We start from the raw sequence: 17,771 nt of genomic DNA, 5'->3' as shown, positions 1-17,771 counted from the left end.
CTCGACTGTGTATGCCCAGGTCATAGATCATTCAGGATAAACATTCTCGCCGGCTGAGCTGCTGCATGCATACAGACCTGCGTTTCATCCGTATTTTCCAGTTTTGCTTCTTTGAGGTAAGAAAATACTGGTTTCAAAACTATTAACTATGTATTTATGGTTAATTTGTACAAAACTACGATGATTTTGTTGGTTTTATTGCTTTATGCTTCGGTGAGTGAGCTAGATTGTGACAATGAATACAATTTAAAAAAATTGGTTTTGTTTTGGAGGGGGGAGGGAGAATGAAATGAAATGTATGATACCGAACTCGCTTATTCTCCAGACTTCTGAAGAATGGTCTCGACTCGAAACGTCACCCATTCCTTCTCTCCTGCAAAGCTGCCTGACCCGCTGAGTTACTTCAGCATTTTGTGTCTACCTTCGATTTAAACCAGCATCTGCAGTTTTTTTTCCCCTAGAGTTTGAAGGGAGGTGGGCAGAAACTGTTTCCCATTACAAATTGACAGTTGTGGCTGTCACACACATTCTGCATCCACTTATTCAGGTGATAAATGCTACTCCCACAGCCCAAAATCACATCAATGCGCATGGCTTTGCCCAGTAACATATAAAACAAAATAAATAACAAAGTCAATCATATGTTAATTCAAATAGGGTCCTGTAAGCATGTCCAGTACAAGTTACAATGCAAAATAAAATGGTGCAAGTATACTGAACTAATTTATACAATCACAAGATTACAACAGAAAATTAGATTGTCAAATACTGATTAAAATTATCCAATGTTATGGGAATCAGAAGAGACATGATTAGTCAGGGACTGTCATATGTTGAAAGACTGGAGCGACTAGGCTTGTATACACTGGAATTTAGAAGGATGAGAGGGGATCTTATGGAAACGTATAAGATTATTAAGGGGTTGGACACGTTAGAGGCAGGAAACATGTTCCCAATATTGGGGGAGTCCAGAACCAGGGGCCACAGTTTAAGAATAAGGGGTAGGCCATTTAGAACAGAGATGAGGAAAAACTTTTTCAGTCAGAGAGTTGTGAATCTGTGGAATTCTCTGCCTCAGAGGGCAGTGGAGGCCAATTCTCTGAATACATTCAAGAGAGAGCTAGATAGAGCTCTTAAGGATAGCGGAGTCAGGGGGTATGGGGAGAAAGCAGCAACGGGTTACTGATTGAGAATGATCAGCCATGATCACATTGAATGGCGGTGCTGGCTCGAAGGGCCTACTCCTGCACCTATTGTCTATTGACTAAGTTTTACACTACACAACTTTACTCCCTCAACCCTCCTTAAAACTCTCCCGTGGCCAGCGGCGGGTGAGGGGGGAGAGGAAAGGGGAGAGCTCTCCTTATCCCCCCCCCCCCCCGATTGACCGCCACTCCCGTCACTCAGGCGGGTCCCGCCTCCCTCCGAGCTCCCAACTGAGTATTGGATCCAAACCTCTCCAGATTGCCATCCCCACCCACTCCATCCCCCCTCAACCCCCCTTAAAACTCCCTCGTGGCCAGGGGCGGGCGAGGGGGGAGAGGAAAGGGGAGAGGGAGCCACTTACCCCCTCTCCCCCCCCGGGCAGGCAGCAGCAGGAGAGTTCTCCTCCCCTCCCCCTGATTGACCGCCACTCAGGCAGGTCCCACCACCGTCCAAGCTCCCAACTGCGCACGCATTTCTCCCATTGCAAATGGAGGCAGCGCGGCTGACAGGCAGGGCATGTGCAAAAAGGATTTATTAAAGTTTAAAAAGTGAAAAACTTTTAAAATATAACAATAATTTGAACCCCAGGACAATGGTGGGCCCAAAATTGTCGCGCTATCATGTACCGTTTTGGCTGTATTTTGGAAACAAATATATCCACAAACCCACAAATATTCAAGATGAGAGTTAGATGAAAAGATAGATGGTACCTTCTACATTTTTAATCACCAGACCAGATTAATTGAATTGTTTTTTGAAGATAATGGACTGATGCTACAATTCAATTTAATTTGATTTATTTATTCAGTTTCAGGGTCTGACCATTTTATGATCAGACATTTATTTCCGATTCCCTGAAGATGGTGGGCACTGGCTTCTTGAACTATTGTGGTTCTTCTGCTGTTAGTTCTGTTAGTCCTGTTCGGTAAGGGAGCTCCAGGATTTAGACCCAGTAAAATCGAAGTGCAACCTACAAGTGATCCTGTAGATGGCAGTGTTTCCTTACACCTGCTGCCTTTAAACACCTTGAGGTTTGGGCGATGCTATCGGATTGTTCTGAGCAAGTAACAGCGATGTCCTTTGTAGATGATGCACATTGCAGCTACTGTACACTGGTGGTTTTGAATGGTTAATGGGGAGCCTGAGTAAACAGACGGACTTGGGGATGCAAGTACACAAATTGAAAACAACAGGGCATGTTGAGAAAGTAGTTAAAAAGGATTTATCAATAAAGGCATTGTATAAACACGGAAATTATGCTGAACTTTTAGAAAACACTTATTATTTGGTCTCAATTGGGATCGGGCATTAAACTATGGTCACCACATTAACTAAACAAAAGGTGAAGGCTTTAGAGATGATGCAGAAAATATTTACGAGAATAATTCTTGGGATGGAGTCTATGGGAGCATATAAATTAAATAAAACTATAGCTAGACACAAAATGCTGGAATAACTCAGCAGGACAGCAGCTCTGGAAGGAAGGAAAGGGTGACGTTTCGGGTTGAGACCCTTCTTCAGAGTTCAGAGTCTGAAGGGTCTCGACCCGAAAAGCTGTCATTTAAAAAAAAAACATTTTCCCACCAAAGTGGATAACTTCACAATTGTTTTATTCCATCAACTATGACTTTGCCCATTTACCTAGCCTGTTTGTATCCTGTGTGCTCCTCCTTATAGTCCACACTGTAATTACTAAACTTGGTTATGTTATACTGGACCCCTACATCTATATCAATGATGTACATTGAATAGCTGGGGGCCCAACATCAATTCCTGTGATACCTGCCCCATTGTCATGAACGTCTGACCTGAAAATCAACTAATTATTCCTATTTTCTGTCTATTAACTGACTCTCAAACCATATTATTCCAAATACTATGTGCTCCAGTATTGTGTGGCACTTTATTGAAGGCCATCTATAAATCCAATTACACCATGTTAACTGATTCATCTATTTTGTTAGTTGCAACCTCAAGAAACAGATTTATTAAACACTATTTCTCTTTCATCAAGTTGACGACTGTCTACCCTAATTATTATTTGTTAAGTGCCCTATTATCACTTTATTAAAATAGATCCCACCATTTTCGTATGCGGAAAATCTATTTTTAAGGAAGTGATAATTGATGGCATTGTACTTGGTCAATAGCGCTGTGTTCTTAATCCCTTTCTTAAATAGAAGGGTTACATTTTCCACTTCAATATGCAGGGGCCAATTTAGACTTGGTAGAAATTTGTAAGATGACGGGGTACTCATTTTGGATGATCAACCATGATCATATTGAATGGTGGTGCTAGCTCAAAGGGCCGAATGGCATATTCCTGCACCTATTTTCTATGTTTCCATTGATTTTTGCAATATTATTATTATTTTTTGACGGTTATTCTAAAGTTCATTAACTCCACATCTATGGGCAACATGGTGGCACAGCGGTAGAGTTGCTGCCTTCCAGTGTCGGAGACCCGGGTTCGATCCTGACTATGGGTGCTGTCTGTACGGAGTTTGTACATTCTCCCCCGTGCCTATGTGGGTTTTCTCCGAGATCTTTGGTTTTCTCCCACATTCCAAAGGCATAGATTTGTAGGTTAATTGGCTTGGTAGAAATGTAAATCATTCCTTGTGGGTAGGATTGTGCTAATGTGCGATTATCGCTGGGCAGTGCAGACTCTGTCTCCGTGGTGTATCTCTAAACTAAACTAAAAAAATCTATACTTCTCCACTATCTTCAGGAGGATTTCTATACCCATTTTTGAAGATATTTGTTTTACTTGGTCATTTTCTTATTCTCCAATATGTTTTCTCTTATCTCTGTCTGTTAGCTGACCTTTTCCTTTTTTGAACATCTATGGAAGCTCTTATAAAACATATAACTCTTATCACAAGTTTACTCTCATATTTACGAGCAATACTTTGGTCCTCCTTTAGTGAGATCTAAAATCTTCCAATACTCAGGCTTATTGCTTTTGTTGACAAGCGTATACATCTTTTTCTAATACTATCTTTAACAAATCTTAAATCACAGTGGCACCATTTTTCCAGTTGGACATTTTGCCTTTAAAAAAGAGACATTAGTTTGGTAACACAGCGTATTTTCTGTCTTGCCTTCTAATGTAGTTCCCGTCTACATAATCCATCCATCTCAAGCCTTATGCCTTCAGTTTGTTTTATTCAGCCTCTCTCAGCCCAAACTAAATCTCTTCTAGTCATTAAATAAAATGTCAGTAGAATTACTATTTCTTAAAGGTAGCCTTGTAGGGACATATGGATTGGCGGGGGGGTCTCGAACCCTCGGTTGGGCTAACGGGTCACGTGGTGCGGGAGCGCGAGGTATAGGAGTGTCTGGCGCCAAACTAGAGAGATTAGATTAGATTATATTAGCTAGTTAAGTAGTGTGTGTCCAAAGTAAGTGCGTTGCGTTTTGTCACGGTTTTTACCAAGAATAAAGTCTTTTGATAACATCGCTCATTTTTGGACTCACTACATTGGTGACCCCGAACGCAAGATCTGAAGCGAACACGCAGAATGTCACAGGTGGGAGCGAGCGCGGGCGAGGTTCACCTACCGCCGTTCTGGGCCCATCAGCCGCACCTGTGGTTTGTGCAGGCGGAATCCCAGTTCCATCTTAAGAGGGTGGAGAAAGACCAGGAGAAGTTCCACCACCTGGTGAGCTGTCTGCAGTCGGAGGTGGCTACGCGGGTCAGTCAATACCTGACCAGTCCACCCCAAACGGAGCAGTACGTGGGGCTCAAGAGGCTCCTACTGAGGACTTTTGGCTGGAGCCAGAACCAGCGGGCTTTGAAGCTCCTCCATTTACCAGAGCTGGGGCAGTGGCTACCGTCGGAGTTGATGACCGAGATGCTGACCTTGGTGGGCGACCATCAGCCGTGCATGGTTTTCGAAGAGGCTTTTCGGGAGAAACTACCCCGGGACGTCAGGCTAGTGTTGGCCGACGTCTCGTTTGAAGATCCGGTAGCATTCGCCGAGAAAGCCGACGTGCTCGTCAGGGAGCGACACACCCGAGACGACTCGGTTAATCGGGTCTCGAGGCCCAGCGGCAGTCGGTGGAGCGGCCGAGAGAGCGACGCATCGGCCGTTATTTCGCAGTCAGCCCGCCAAGAAGGGGCTGCGGAACATGTTTATTGGTCGCGGGCTCGAGCAACAGGGCCGAATAGGCGCGGCTGGTGTTTCTTCCATCGGCGGTGGGGCAGTGAGGCTCGAAGCTGCAGAGCCCCGTGTTCGTTTCCGGGAAATGCCTGGGCCGATCGAATGTAGAGGCAGTCTCGATTGGCCGTAATTGCCGCCTCTATGCGACGGACCAAGGTACCGGGATCGTTTTTCTGGTGGATACGGGAGCGGTTGTGAGTATTGTGCCCCTATGACTGCGAAGTTCAAGCGGGGGGGGAAGGGGCCGCCCCTCATTGCGGTGAATGGTAGCCCCATCCGCACTTACGGTAAAAGGGCTATGTCCCTGTCCTTCGAGTCCAGGACCTACCGTTGGGATTTCATCGTGGTGGATGTGGGCCAGGCCATTTTGGGTGCGGATTTCCTATGGGCGTTTTCGTTAGTCGTAGACGTCCGCGGGAGGGGGCCTGCAGCCATCGGCTGGTGTACGGCCCCGAAGTACGATGAAATCCCAATCTCCAAGCGCCGCCCCACCCAGTTCAGCGATCCAGGCCATTACCACGGCCCCCGGTCAGTTCGATGCGGTCCTAGCGGACTTCCCACAGCTCCTCGTCCAGCGTTTCGATGCACCTTCCGAGAAGCATGGGGACGTGCATTTCATTCCGACCGAGGGGCCGCCGGTTTTTGCCCGGGCATGGCGCCTCCCACCCGACAAGCTGGCCATGGCTCGAGAGGAGTTCCTGAACTGGGAGAGGCTGGGAATTGTGCGGCCTTCGAGTAGTCCGTGGGCCTCCCCCTTGCATATGGTTTCCATGGCATCTGGGGGGTGGAGACCATGTGGGGATTTCCGACGACTTAACGCGGCAACACGGCCGGACCGCTACCCGATTCCGCACATACAGGACTTCTCAGCCAGCCTGGAGGGGGCTACAATTTTTTCTAAGATCGATTTAGTGCGGGGATATCATCAGATCCCGGTCCACCCGCCGGACATTCCAAAGACGGCTACCATTACTCCGTTCGGGTTGTTTGAGTGGTTGCGCATGCCTTTCGGCCTTAAAAACGCAGCTCAGGCATTCCAGCGTCTGATGGACCGTGTGGGTCGAGGTTTGCCGTTCGTGTTTATTTACCTCGATGACATTTTGATTGCCAGCCGTTCGGTCCAGGAGCACTTAGTCCACCTCCGCACTGTATTCCAGAGGCTGCAAGACCACGGCCTGATTCTCCATCCGTCCAAATGCCAATTCGGCCTGTCGGCGGTAGATTTTTTGGGTCACCGGGTTACACCGGCCGGTGCCACTCCTTTGCCAGTTAAGGTGGACGCGGTCCGCTCTTTTCCACGCCCTACTACCATCAAGGGTTTGCAGGAATTCGTGGGCATGGTGAACTTTTATCACCGGTTCGTGCCTGCAGCAGCTCGGGTCATGCGCCCCCTTTTTCAATGCCTCGCGGGTAACCCCGCTGAGTTGGTATGGTCCGCAGCTGCAGAGACGGCTTTTGTCGCGGTCAAACAGGCCCTCGCCAACGCCACCATGCTGGTGCACCCGCGCTGCTCCGCCCCCACGGCTCTGACGGTGGGCGCCTCAGACGTGGCGGTGGGTGGGGTTTTGGAGCAGCAGGACGAAGGTCACTGGCAGCCCCTGGCATTTTTCAGCCGGCAGCTCTCGCGAGCCGAGCTCAAATATAGTGCGTTTGATAGGGAGCTCCTGGCACTCTATTTAGCAGTCCGCCACTTCCGTTATTTTTTGGAAGGCCGCTCTTTTGTGGCCTACACGGATCACAAACCTCTGACATTCGCTTTTGCTAAGGTTTCTGATCCGTGGTCGGCTCGCCAGCAGCGGCACCTCACCCTGATTTCGGAGTTTACCACCGATGTCCGTCATATTGCGGGTAGGCTTAATGCCGTTGCTGATGCCCTGTCCCGGCCGGCCATTCCCTCCGTAGCCATGGTAGGCGGACAGGTGGATTTCCGGGAGCTAGCGGAGGCTCACCGCCTGGAAGGAACTGCCGGGGTGTACGCCTCCACAGCCTCGGGACTGCGTTTGGAACAGGTGGCGTGTGGCCCCACAGGTACCAAGTTGTGGTGTGACGTTTCCCTTCCACGCCCTCGCCCGGTGGTGCCTGCCGCCCTGCGGCGTAAGGTTTTTGAGGCCATTCATGGCCTGGCACATCCGTCCATCAGGGCGACTTCAGCCATGGTGGCCGCCCGGTTTGTCTGGCACGGCCTGCGGAAGCAGGTGGCGGCCTGGGCACGTGCCTGCATTCCGTGCCAGACCTCCAAAGTTCATCGCCATGTCCAGCCCCCATACCAGAGATTCGAGGTTCCCCCCGTCCGTTTTTTCCACATCCACGTGGATTTGGTGGGTCCATTGCCCTATTCCAGGGGTTATACTCATCTGCTCACGGTGGTTGATCGGTTTACACGTTGGCCGGAGGCGCTCCTGTTGTCGGACACCTCGGCGGCCTCCTGTGCACGGGCCCTGGCGTTGCATTGGGTGGCCCGTTTCGGCGTCCCTGCTATCATCACCACAGATCGGGGAGCCCAGTTCACCTCCTCCCTCTGGGCCGCGCTGGCACGGTTGTATGGGTCTCGCTTACAGCAGACCACCGCCTACCATCCCCAATCCAATGGGATGGTTGAGCGTTTCCATCGGCAGCTGAAGGCGTCCCTCTGTGCCCGACTGACCGGCCACGATTGGGCTGACCAGCTGCCTTGGGTCCTCCTCGGCATTCGTACGGCCCCAAAGGCTGAGCTAGGCACATCCTCGTCCGAGCTTGTCTACGGTTCGCCCCTGCGGGTGCCGGGTGACATTCTCCCTTCCGCCCCCGCCTTGCCGCCGCCCGTCACACGGGTGGGTTCTCCGGGCACGGGTGGGTTCTCTGGCTCCGGTCCCGACCTCCAGGCACGGAAGCACGGCAGTCCACGTCCCGTTGGACTTGCGGGACTGCGATTTCGTGTTCCTTCGGAAAGATTCCCACCGCCCCCCTCTTCGGCCGGTTTACCAGGGCCCGTTCCAGGTGCTTAAAAGAGGGGCTGTCACCTTCACCTTGCAGGTGGGAAATCGCCAGGAGCTCGTTTCGGTATCCCGGCTCAAGCCGGCCCATTTGGACCAGGACCTCCCCGTGTCGGTAGCCTAGCCTCCGCGCCGGGGCCGGCCGGTGGCCGCCCCACTGGTCCCGCCAGCGGCGCCCTGTTTGCCACCTCTCGGCCCCCCGCCGCCTATGGTTGGGCCCGGGCTGCCGTTGCCGATCAAGCGCTCTCCGTCACCTACACCCTCCGCTCCCGTGGCCCCTCCATCGCCTCTGGCGGCGGCGCCCTCCCCGCCTCCTGTCACGTTGGCGGTATCGGTTTCCCCCCTCCGTACGCGTTCCGGGAGGGAGGTCCGGGCGCCCGTGAGGTATGGTTTCGAGGGTTCTGGGGGGGGTCATGTAGGGACATACGGATTGGCCAGGGGGTCTCGAACCCTCGGTTGGGCTAACGGGTCACGTGGTGCGGGAACGCGAGGTATAGGAGTGTCTGGCGCCAAACTAGAGAGATTATATTAGATTATATTAGCTAGTTAAGTAGTGTGTGTCCAAAGTAAGTGCGTTGCGTTTTGTCACGGTTTTTACCAAGAATAAAGTCTTTTGATAACATCGCTCGATTTGGACTCACTACAGCCTAACCACCATATTATCAATTAACTCCCTTTCATTACACACATTCCAGCTCCATACTATTACTGCTAACGTGGTTTGTCCAGTCTAGATGTATTCCTATAATATCCTAATTATGTGCACCTCTAATTTAACATTACTTATACCATTATTCCATTACAATATTACCACAGCTGCTTGGAGTTCCAAAACCAACTCTCACCAATGTCTTCTTTCTCTTGCTGTTTCTTAGCTACACCAAAACTGATTTGTTATGCTATTTTATACGCTAAGGTCTCCTCACTATTGAATGTATCAAATTTTTTGAAGGTCGTCACTGCACTTCCACCTTTTCACTTTTGTTTGTCTATTGTTAATGTTAAGTATCATGAAATATTTAATTATTTGCAACAATATTTCTGTAATGACTATTAGTTTGTACCATTTATCTATTTTTCCACTAATGCACACATTTTGTTCTGAAGGTTATGCACATTCAGATGAAGAGCTCTCAATTTTGACAATTTATGATTTTTCTCTGTTCTGTCTCCAATTGGAGATACAGGTACTCCTCAGCTTCCGATGGGGTTCCATTCCGAGAAACCCATCGGAAACCGAAAGTATCGTAAGTCGAAATGCATTGAAAACGCGCGATCACGTGTCCGGAAGCGAGCGGCGGCTCGCTACGGGTCCCTGCCGTTTGCACCATCGCAAAGTCGAACTATCGCAAGCCGAACCATCGTAACCTGGGGAGTACCTGTATACTCTTATTTATGGTCTATTCCATCCTAGCAAACTCTGGTTTTACTACATTGTTCGTTCTTCTCAATGTCAAGCAAAATAATTTGGGACGAGTTCTGGTGAAGAGATATTTAAAGCCATATCTGCAGACGAAGTTATTTAATTTTCCAGGGTACTGGTCCTCATTACCTTTTTAAAAAATAACTCACCATTGTAAACCATTTCAAAGTTAAACGGTTGTCCTTCATAAATGGAATTCAAGTGCTTCATGGCAATAATTAGGCAGAGTTCCAGCACAGACAGACCTACAAGGGAAAATGGAGCCAAATATTAAAACTAAAATTCACAAAGATAATTTCAACTGAAGACTTAAAATAAAAAATCAAAGGCAATTCCCAAGTTGACTGCAGCAAATTTCCACAGTCTTCAAATAATTGGGAAATTATCTATGTTAAAGTGAGATGGGATAAAGGGGAAGAGAGAGCAAAATAATGCACAACACAAGATCCTCAATGGAAAGTTAATTATGAAATGCAGTTATAATTTCTGATCATAGTGGTTCTCTGCAGGTCTATGCATTTTTTCACCAAATGACCAGTTATTTTTAGAGGAAGCAATTAAGTAGCAAAAGGAAAAATAGTTAAACAAGCCAGCTAAAAGTTAAAACCTCCAAATAAATTTTAATGTGGTAGAAAAATGCAAACAATTCAAAATTCCTTCCCCTGATGAATAAACAAAATGCTTATATTAATATTTTACCGTTTTTACCCCAACCCAAACAGGATACAGTACTCTGAAATATAACTACTGAGGCACAAATGTTGTTGGCTTGATGTAAGAGAAACGGGTATTAAAAACAGTCAGTATAAAACATTTTGGGCTTAAAGTTAAAGAGCACACAATTTTTGAGATTGCACGGAACAAGGTATTCAAAGCATGCTTCCCATTATGCATGACTTCGTTTAAAAAAATTGTCAACTCATAATATATAAATGGTAAATGAGACAACATCTACAAAATTACAAGCTCTTAAAATGAAAGCGATATCTGGATGGAACATTGTCAATATTTGGTTCATTTACCATCCTCCTTTATATTTAAAACTGAACAATTCAAATGCTTCATATACAGATGTTGCAATTTCTTTTCCTACAATATAACAAGCTAATTGTTAACATGTTAACATAGATTTTGGTCCTAGTGACAAGCACCATTCCCTAGCTACCAACTCGGTCTCTCTCTGGAAGCTGTCTGAAACCGAAAACGACCATTTAGGACCTTGGTGTCATTATGTGCACAATACGTTCAGTCTACAAAAAGAGTTACAAGGGCAGAATAGAGAGGATGGAACTGTGCTCACTTGAGAAGGAATAGAGGGGATTAGATGCGCTGCTCCAATTTTGAATTTTGGTATTTTGATCATTGCCAAATCACTCAATAATTAGCAGCCTTAATCTCAACTGCTCAGACCCTAAGCATTGCAATTCACCATTCAATCCTCTTTTCTCTTAACATATTTGTCTTTGATGGTGTTTTGGACATTTTGCCGCAAGATCACTTTGCAGCTCTATCATGTTTTGATACGCTTTGAAGAAGTGCATTGGGAGATTTTGCTAATTTATAAGGCTTGCTGGATAATTATAAGTCGCGGCTGTATTTTCACTGGCTGCAGTGTAGACTATTAATCCTTAAATCTCTGAGTTCTGGACTAAACTACATTGCTCTTCCTACCATGTAATATATTTGCTTTGGAATCCATTGTGTACAATCTGCTGGCGTCCAGAAGATCCATTGATTGGATACTTGGCTTGGAAATGGTCACATGACTAAGAGCGAACATCTGAAATCAAAATAACTGGAGATTATTTGTCATCAATGCAACATATTTCATAGAAATCACGGTTCAATGGTTTTCTGGAGAGTTAATCGCTGCTCTATAACGCAACGAGTCTGAAGGGTTATTGGAATTGGTTCTAGACCCGAAATGTCGTCTACGCATGATCTCCAGAGATGCTGCCTGAGCCACTGAGTTACTACAGCACATTGTGTCTTTTTTGTAACTAGTGTCTGCAGTTCTTTGTGCCTTCATTTAAATCATATAATCAATTCACTTAATGACAAAACTAGTCAGGATAAAAATGTACGGGAACAAAGTCAGGTGTAGGAAGGAACTGCAGATGGTGGTTATACACTGAAGATAGACACAAAATGCTGGAGTAACTCAGCAGGACTGGTAGCATCTCTGAGGAGAGGGAATGGGTGGCATTTCAGGTCGAGACCCTTCAGACACTAGTCAACAATGTCTTCAACAAAGTCAGGAACAGCTCGAGCCGACCTGTCAAAATGGTAGATTTTGAGGTGTGTCCTCACTTTCCTGAATGGATACTGGCAAAAATGCAACCTGCAGAAGACTAATGACTGTCTCTGTCCAACTGTTGTAGAGTATGAACTGATGATGTGCAGAGACCAGGAAAATGTTCTCTTCATAATGGTGTTTATTACCAGAGACCATTGCTTGAAAGCAAGAGGTAGATTTAGGAGATTGGAGGAAGATTATTTTCACCCAGAGGGTGGTTGAAACCTGGAATAATTCATTTGAGTAGGTGGAGACAGATACACTCATGAGATTTAAATATTTAGATAAGCACTAGAAATAAAATGATATAGAAGGATATTAACCGAGTCCTGGAAAATTGGATTAGTAAAGATAGGTTCTTGATGGTTGGCAAAGACGTAATGGGCTGAAGGGTCTGTTTTTATGCTTATTAAACAGAAACAGGAGACATTTTTGGGGGGCGAAATTTGCATTTCTGTAAAGTCTTTCATATTTCCATCCCAAAATGCTACATGGCCAATAAAGTACTTTAAGGAGCATTCACTGTTGTTATGCAGGGAAATGCACACAGGAAGTTTTCAAAAACATGTATTGTAATATTGCTAATTGAAAGAGAAATGTTAATCCACGTACTAGGTGAACTTCTTGAATATTCTACATGCTCCAAGCTGGATGACTATGGCTCCAGGTCAAGCTGGCTCAAAATTACATTCACATATTTCAATAACACTCTGAAATTTATAAAGTCCATTTTGTTCAGCATGAGGTAACAGCATTTGTACAGCATTTAATTTGATGTTTCTAAGTAAGGATTTCTCTGCATTTGCAGCCCCAAAAGAAGATTACATTTAAAGGTTTGAACCAAGAATGCCCCCCTTGTCAGAGACACAACATCGCAAAGTAGAAGTCCATCAATTTAACTAGAACATTGCTCATTTAAAATTATATCAGAAACTGAAATAGACACCTTACATTTTGATCCAGACATTTTTTTGGGAAAGAACAATTTTTTTAAGTTAATTACAAAATTCAAAATATATATGGAATATATGGAAGCTAAAATGTTTTTATTTATTTTAACTCAAATATTATCTTGAATTACATAAGTGGTTGAAGTTGCCTAAACCATGTACATTTTTACACTATTATCTATTGTGCAACACCAGATGTCATAGAATACAGGTGTCAGAGGTTATGGGGAAAAGGCAGGAAAATGGGGTTAGGAGGGAGAGGTAGATCAACCATGATTGAAAGGTGGAGTAGACTTGATAGGCCGAATGGCCTAATTCTACTACTATTCCTTATGACCTTATAATACAAAACAGAAAATGCTGGAAATATGCAGCAGGTTTGGGAGCATTCTGTCGGAAGAGAAATAAAGTAATTGTCATGTCAACTCTTTATCTCTCTTCACAGAAAGCTGCCTGCTGAGTATTTCTAATATTTTGTTTTTATTTCACATTTCTAGCATTTGCAGTTTCAGTTTTCTTGGAGCTACTGCTTTGAAAAATCATTTGTGATCATATGAATTTTCGAAGAGAAGGATTGGAAATATCATTCTTGTTCCTGTTATTAAATAGTATTAATATTCAGCTCCCCAAATAAAACTGGTGTACTGTTTCACTAATCAGTTAATTCTGGGAGATATAAATATATACTGGATCAGAAACCTAAAAACAAACTCTTCCAGTTTCTTAATGATAGCGGAGTCAGGGGATATGGGGAGAATGCAGGAACGGGGTACTGATTGTGCATGATCAGCCATGATCACGGTGAATGGCGGTGCTGGCTCGAATGGCCGAATGGCCTACTCCTGCACCTATTGTCTATTGTCAGTTCATCAGCAATTTTAGGATTTCAAACTGCAATAGGTTGATGGGAGTATAAAACACCCAAGCCTAATCACTAGTTAACTCAACACTCATAGGCTATGTAATCAAATTGTGGGATGTAAAGGCCCTCCCCCCGCCCCCCTCCATTTTATCTACTTCTATCCACCTGATAGAAGTATATAAAAATATAGATAGGGAAGACAGTCAGACTTTCTTTTTCCCAGGATAGAAATGTCAAAGCTATCGGGCCTGGCTTAAAGGTGATAAGGGAAAAGTTTAAAGGAGATGTGTGGGCAAGTATTTTTTTTACACAGAGTGGTGGGTGCCAGGAATGTACTGCCAGGGGTGGTGTTGAAGGGAGTACGATAGTGGTGTTTAAGAGGCTTTTAGATAGGCACATGAATATGCAGAAAATGGAAAGGAAAAGATCATGAGGTAAGATTAGTTTATCTTGGCATCGTGTTCAGCACAGACATGGTGGACCAAAGTGCTTGTTCCTATGCTGTACTGTTCAATGTTCCATCAAATAAAAGGCCCTTAAGTATGCCCTAATGCAAATAAAATTCCATTGTGCAACACCACCAATTATACTTACTAGAGAAAATGGGTAAATTGCTAGTTTAAGCTTTATGAAGTATGACCTTTGAATTAATAAACTCTTACCAATAACATATGCAGGGATCGGAAATCCTTACTGGAACTGAAGTGCTTCTGTAGAACATTCACCACAGTCTTGTCTTTGCACAGTGACTGGTAGGGTAACAATATTTCAGAGGATGTTAAATAACTGTAAGTGGCTCATGCAGATAGCAAAACAGACAACATACAAATGGAAAAATAGAGGTTGACTTGCTTTGGAAGGTCTGTGATTCTCGCTCATGGTCTATTTATAATGAATAAGGTACAATGTCAAAGTGCCAGATTATTAAAAGACAACAACCTTAGGCAGTCGTTCAGTAACCATGACACAAAAAAGCAAACCTAAAACATCACTTAGAAACATAGAAAATAGGTGCAGGAGGAGGCCATTCGGCCCTTCGAACCAGCATCACCATTCATTGTGATCATGGCTGATCATCCACAATCAGTAACCTGTGCCCAGCTTCTCCCCATATCCCTTGATTCCACAACCCCCCAGAGCTCTATCTAACTCTCTCTTAAATTCATCCAGTGATTTGGCCTCCATTGCCTTCTGTGGCAGCGAATTCCACAAATTCACAACTCTCTGGGTGAAAAAGTTCCTTCTCACCTCAATTTTAAATGGCCTCCCCTTTATTCTAAGACAGTGGCCCCCATTCTGGACTCCCCCAACATTGGGAACATTTTTCCTGCATCTAGCTTGTCCAGTCCTTTTATAATTTTATATGTCTCTATAAGATCTCCTCTCATCCATCTAAACTCCAGTGAATACAAGCCTAGTCTTTTCAATCTTTCCTCATGTGACAGTCCCGCCATCCCAGGGATCAATCTCGTGAACCTACGCTGCACTGCCTCAATTACAAGGATGTCCTTCCTCAAATTAGGAAACCAAAACTGTACACAATACTCCAGATGTGGTCTTACCAGGGCCCTATACAACTGCAGAAGAACCTCTTTACTCCTATACTGAAATCCTCTCGTTATGAAGGCCAACATGCCATTAGCTTTCTTCACTGCCTGCTGTACCTGCACGCCAACTTTCAGTGACTGGTGTATCCGCCCGGCGGGGGCTTCAATGTCGGGAGCCCCGACCGCCCCGACGTGGCAACTCCAACAGTCTGACCGTGGGAGAAAACGGAGGGGAAGAGAAAAGACATTCTGGCCTTCCATCACAGTGAGGAGGGGACTGGAGGAGACTCACTGTGATGGATGTTTCTTTTGTTTGGTGTTAGTTTATGATTGTATGTGTTATTGCATTTTTATTGATTATTCTTATTGGTCTTATTGTTGAACTGTGGGTAATGTTTCATTTCACTACACATTTATGTGTATGTGACAAATAAACGACTATTGACAAGGACACCCAGGTCTCGCTGCACTTCCCCCTTACGTAACCCGACACCATTGAGATAATAATCTGCCTCCTTGTTTTTGCCACCAAAGTAGATAACCTCACATTTATCTGTACTTATTTGTAATTCTGTTATATACCAATATGTTATAGACTTTTTCAAAGATATTATTGTTTCACTTGATGTACCAGGAAATCTTTAAAACTGAATATGGTCAGTTTACATGCCAGATTTTCTTTTGTGGCTCAGTTACAATAATTGTCTTCATACAGTTTCTGCCAAATAATCAGCTTTTTAAATTATTGAATAGATAAAGCAAGTGTAAATTCTCGCACCAGAAGGAACTTTTATGAGGAAAAAATGTTTTTTTATAAGGGGTGAGGAATTAAAATGAAAGATAAACAAGCAATTTTATGATCAACATGGCCACGAAATGACAATTTTGTCAATGAAGTCACAAGAGACTGCAAATGGTGGAATCTTGAGCAAAAAACTGCTGGAGGAATTTAGTGGCTCAAGCTGCATCTGATGCTGCCTGACCGTCCGATTTCCTCTAACAGTTTGTTTTCTGCTCAAACCTGTCAATGGCTGTGGAATCAAAGTTACTTCAAAGAGGCAGACTCTAACCAGATAACCTAGGAAGAAAGCCTCGAGAATCCAATACCTTTTTAATAGTCAACTACCCAGTCTAACGTAAGTGAAAGTAGGCAGGTAATTTTGCAATAGATGGCTGGGAATTTTCCTATGCGTGTTCAGGTAACCTTGCACATTACTCCCTTGAATAAGTGATATGTAAACGTTGATTTGAGTGAACACAAAAGATACAAAATTTGTATTTTGGACATCATAAAAAATGTCAAGAATAATTTCCAAAAGCTCAGTTTCAACTGCATTTTCTTTCAAGATTCTCCTTCCAAGCCAGTTGGTTGGCCTTATCTAATATCTCCTTTTGTTTAGTATTTAGTTTTGCTTGATGCTTACGCGTGGTGAAAGATATTAGCCCATTAAGGCATTTGTTTAAATAAATATAATTAGAAAATAGGATGAAGTTTGCAAATAATTCAAACATCACTGTGATTGAAAGCAAAAATGCATAAAAACTACAGAAAATGCTGATGGTCTGGTTAATTAGGAAGCAGGAAATGGAATTCTCACAGGAAGTGTGAGAGAATATATATGGGGAGGTGCAAAATACAATAGATCTTTATTGTCATTGTACAGGGGTACAACGAGATTGGGAATACGCCTCCCATATGATGCAATAATTAATTAGACAATAGACAATAGGTGCAGGAGTAGGCCATTCAGCCCTTCGAGCCAGCACCGCCATTCAATGCGATCATGGCTGATCACTCTCAATCAGTACCCCGTTCCTGCCTTCTCCCCATACCCCCTCACTATGCTATCCAGCTCTCTCTTGAAAGCATCCAACGAACTGGCCTCCACTGCCTTCTGAGGCAGAGAATTCCACACCTTCACCACTCTCTGACTGAAAAAGTTCTTCCTCATCTCCGTTCTAAATGGCCTACCCCTTATTCTTAAACTGTGGCCCCTTGTTCTGGACTCCCCCAACATTGGGAACATGTTTCCTGCCTCTAATGTGTCCAATCCCCTAATTATCTTATATGTTTCAATAAGATCCCCCCTCATCCTTCTAAATTCCAGTGTATACAAGCCTAATTGCTCCAGCCTTTCAACATACGACAGTCCCGCCATTCCGGGAATTAACCTAGTGAACCTACGCTGCACGCCCTCAATAGCAAGAATATCCTTCCTCAAATTTGGAGACCAAAACTGCACACAGTACTCCAGGTGCGGTCTCACCAGGGCCCGGTACAACTGTAGAAGGACCTCTTTGCTCCTATACTCAACTCCTCTTGTTATGAAGGCCAACATTCCATTGGCT

At 44.7% G+C, this 17,771-nt stretch overlaps 1 protein-coding gene across 5 annotated transcripts in view; it reads right to left on the bottom strand.

Moving 5' to 3' along the window:
• Window positions 1–17,771, bottom strand: part of orc4 (origin recognition complex, subunit 4) — an 81,510-nt gene that overhangs the window by 6,652 nt on the left and 57,087 nt on the right. For all 5 annotated transcript variants that reach the window (XM_078404411.1, XM_078404414.1, XM_078404410.1 and 2 more), the window contains 3 exons: window positions 14,538–14,624; window positions 11,439–11,547; window positions 9,917–10,012 (listed from right to left, as the gene is read on the bottom strand). In XM_078404411.1, coding sequence (XP_078260537.1) covers window positions 9,917–10,012; window positions 11,439–11,547; window positions 14,538–14,624 — 292 coding nt within the window. The remainder of the gene's footprint in view (window positions 1–9,916; window positions 10,013–11,438; window positions 11,548–14,537; window positions 14,625–17,771) is intronic.

Source organism: Rhinoraja longicauda, chromosome 8 (assembly GCF_053455715.1).
Source record: "Rhinoraja longicauda isolate Sanriku21f chromosome 8, sRhiLon1.1, whole genome shotgun sequence".
NCBI classification, from domain to species: Eukaryota; Metazoa; Chordata; class Chondrichthyes; order Rajiformes; family Arhynchobatidae; genus Rhinoraja; species Rhinoraja longicauda.
The sequence above is the reverse complement of the archived record's forward strand: the minus strand, read 5'-3'. Positions and strand labels throughout refer to the sequence as shown.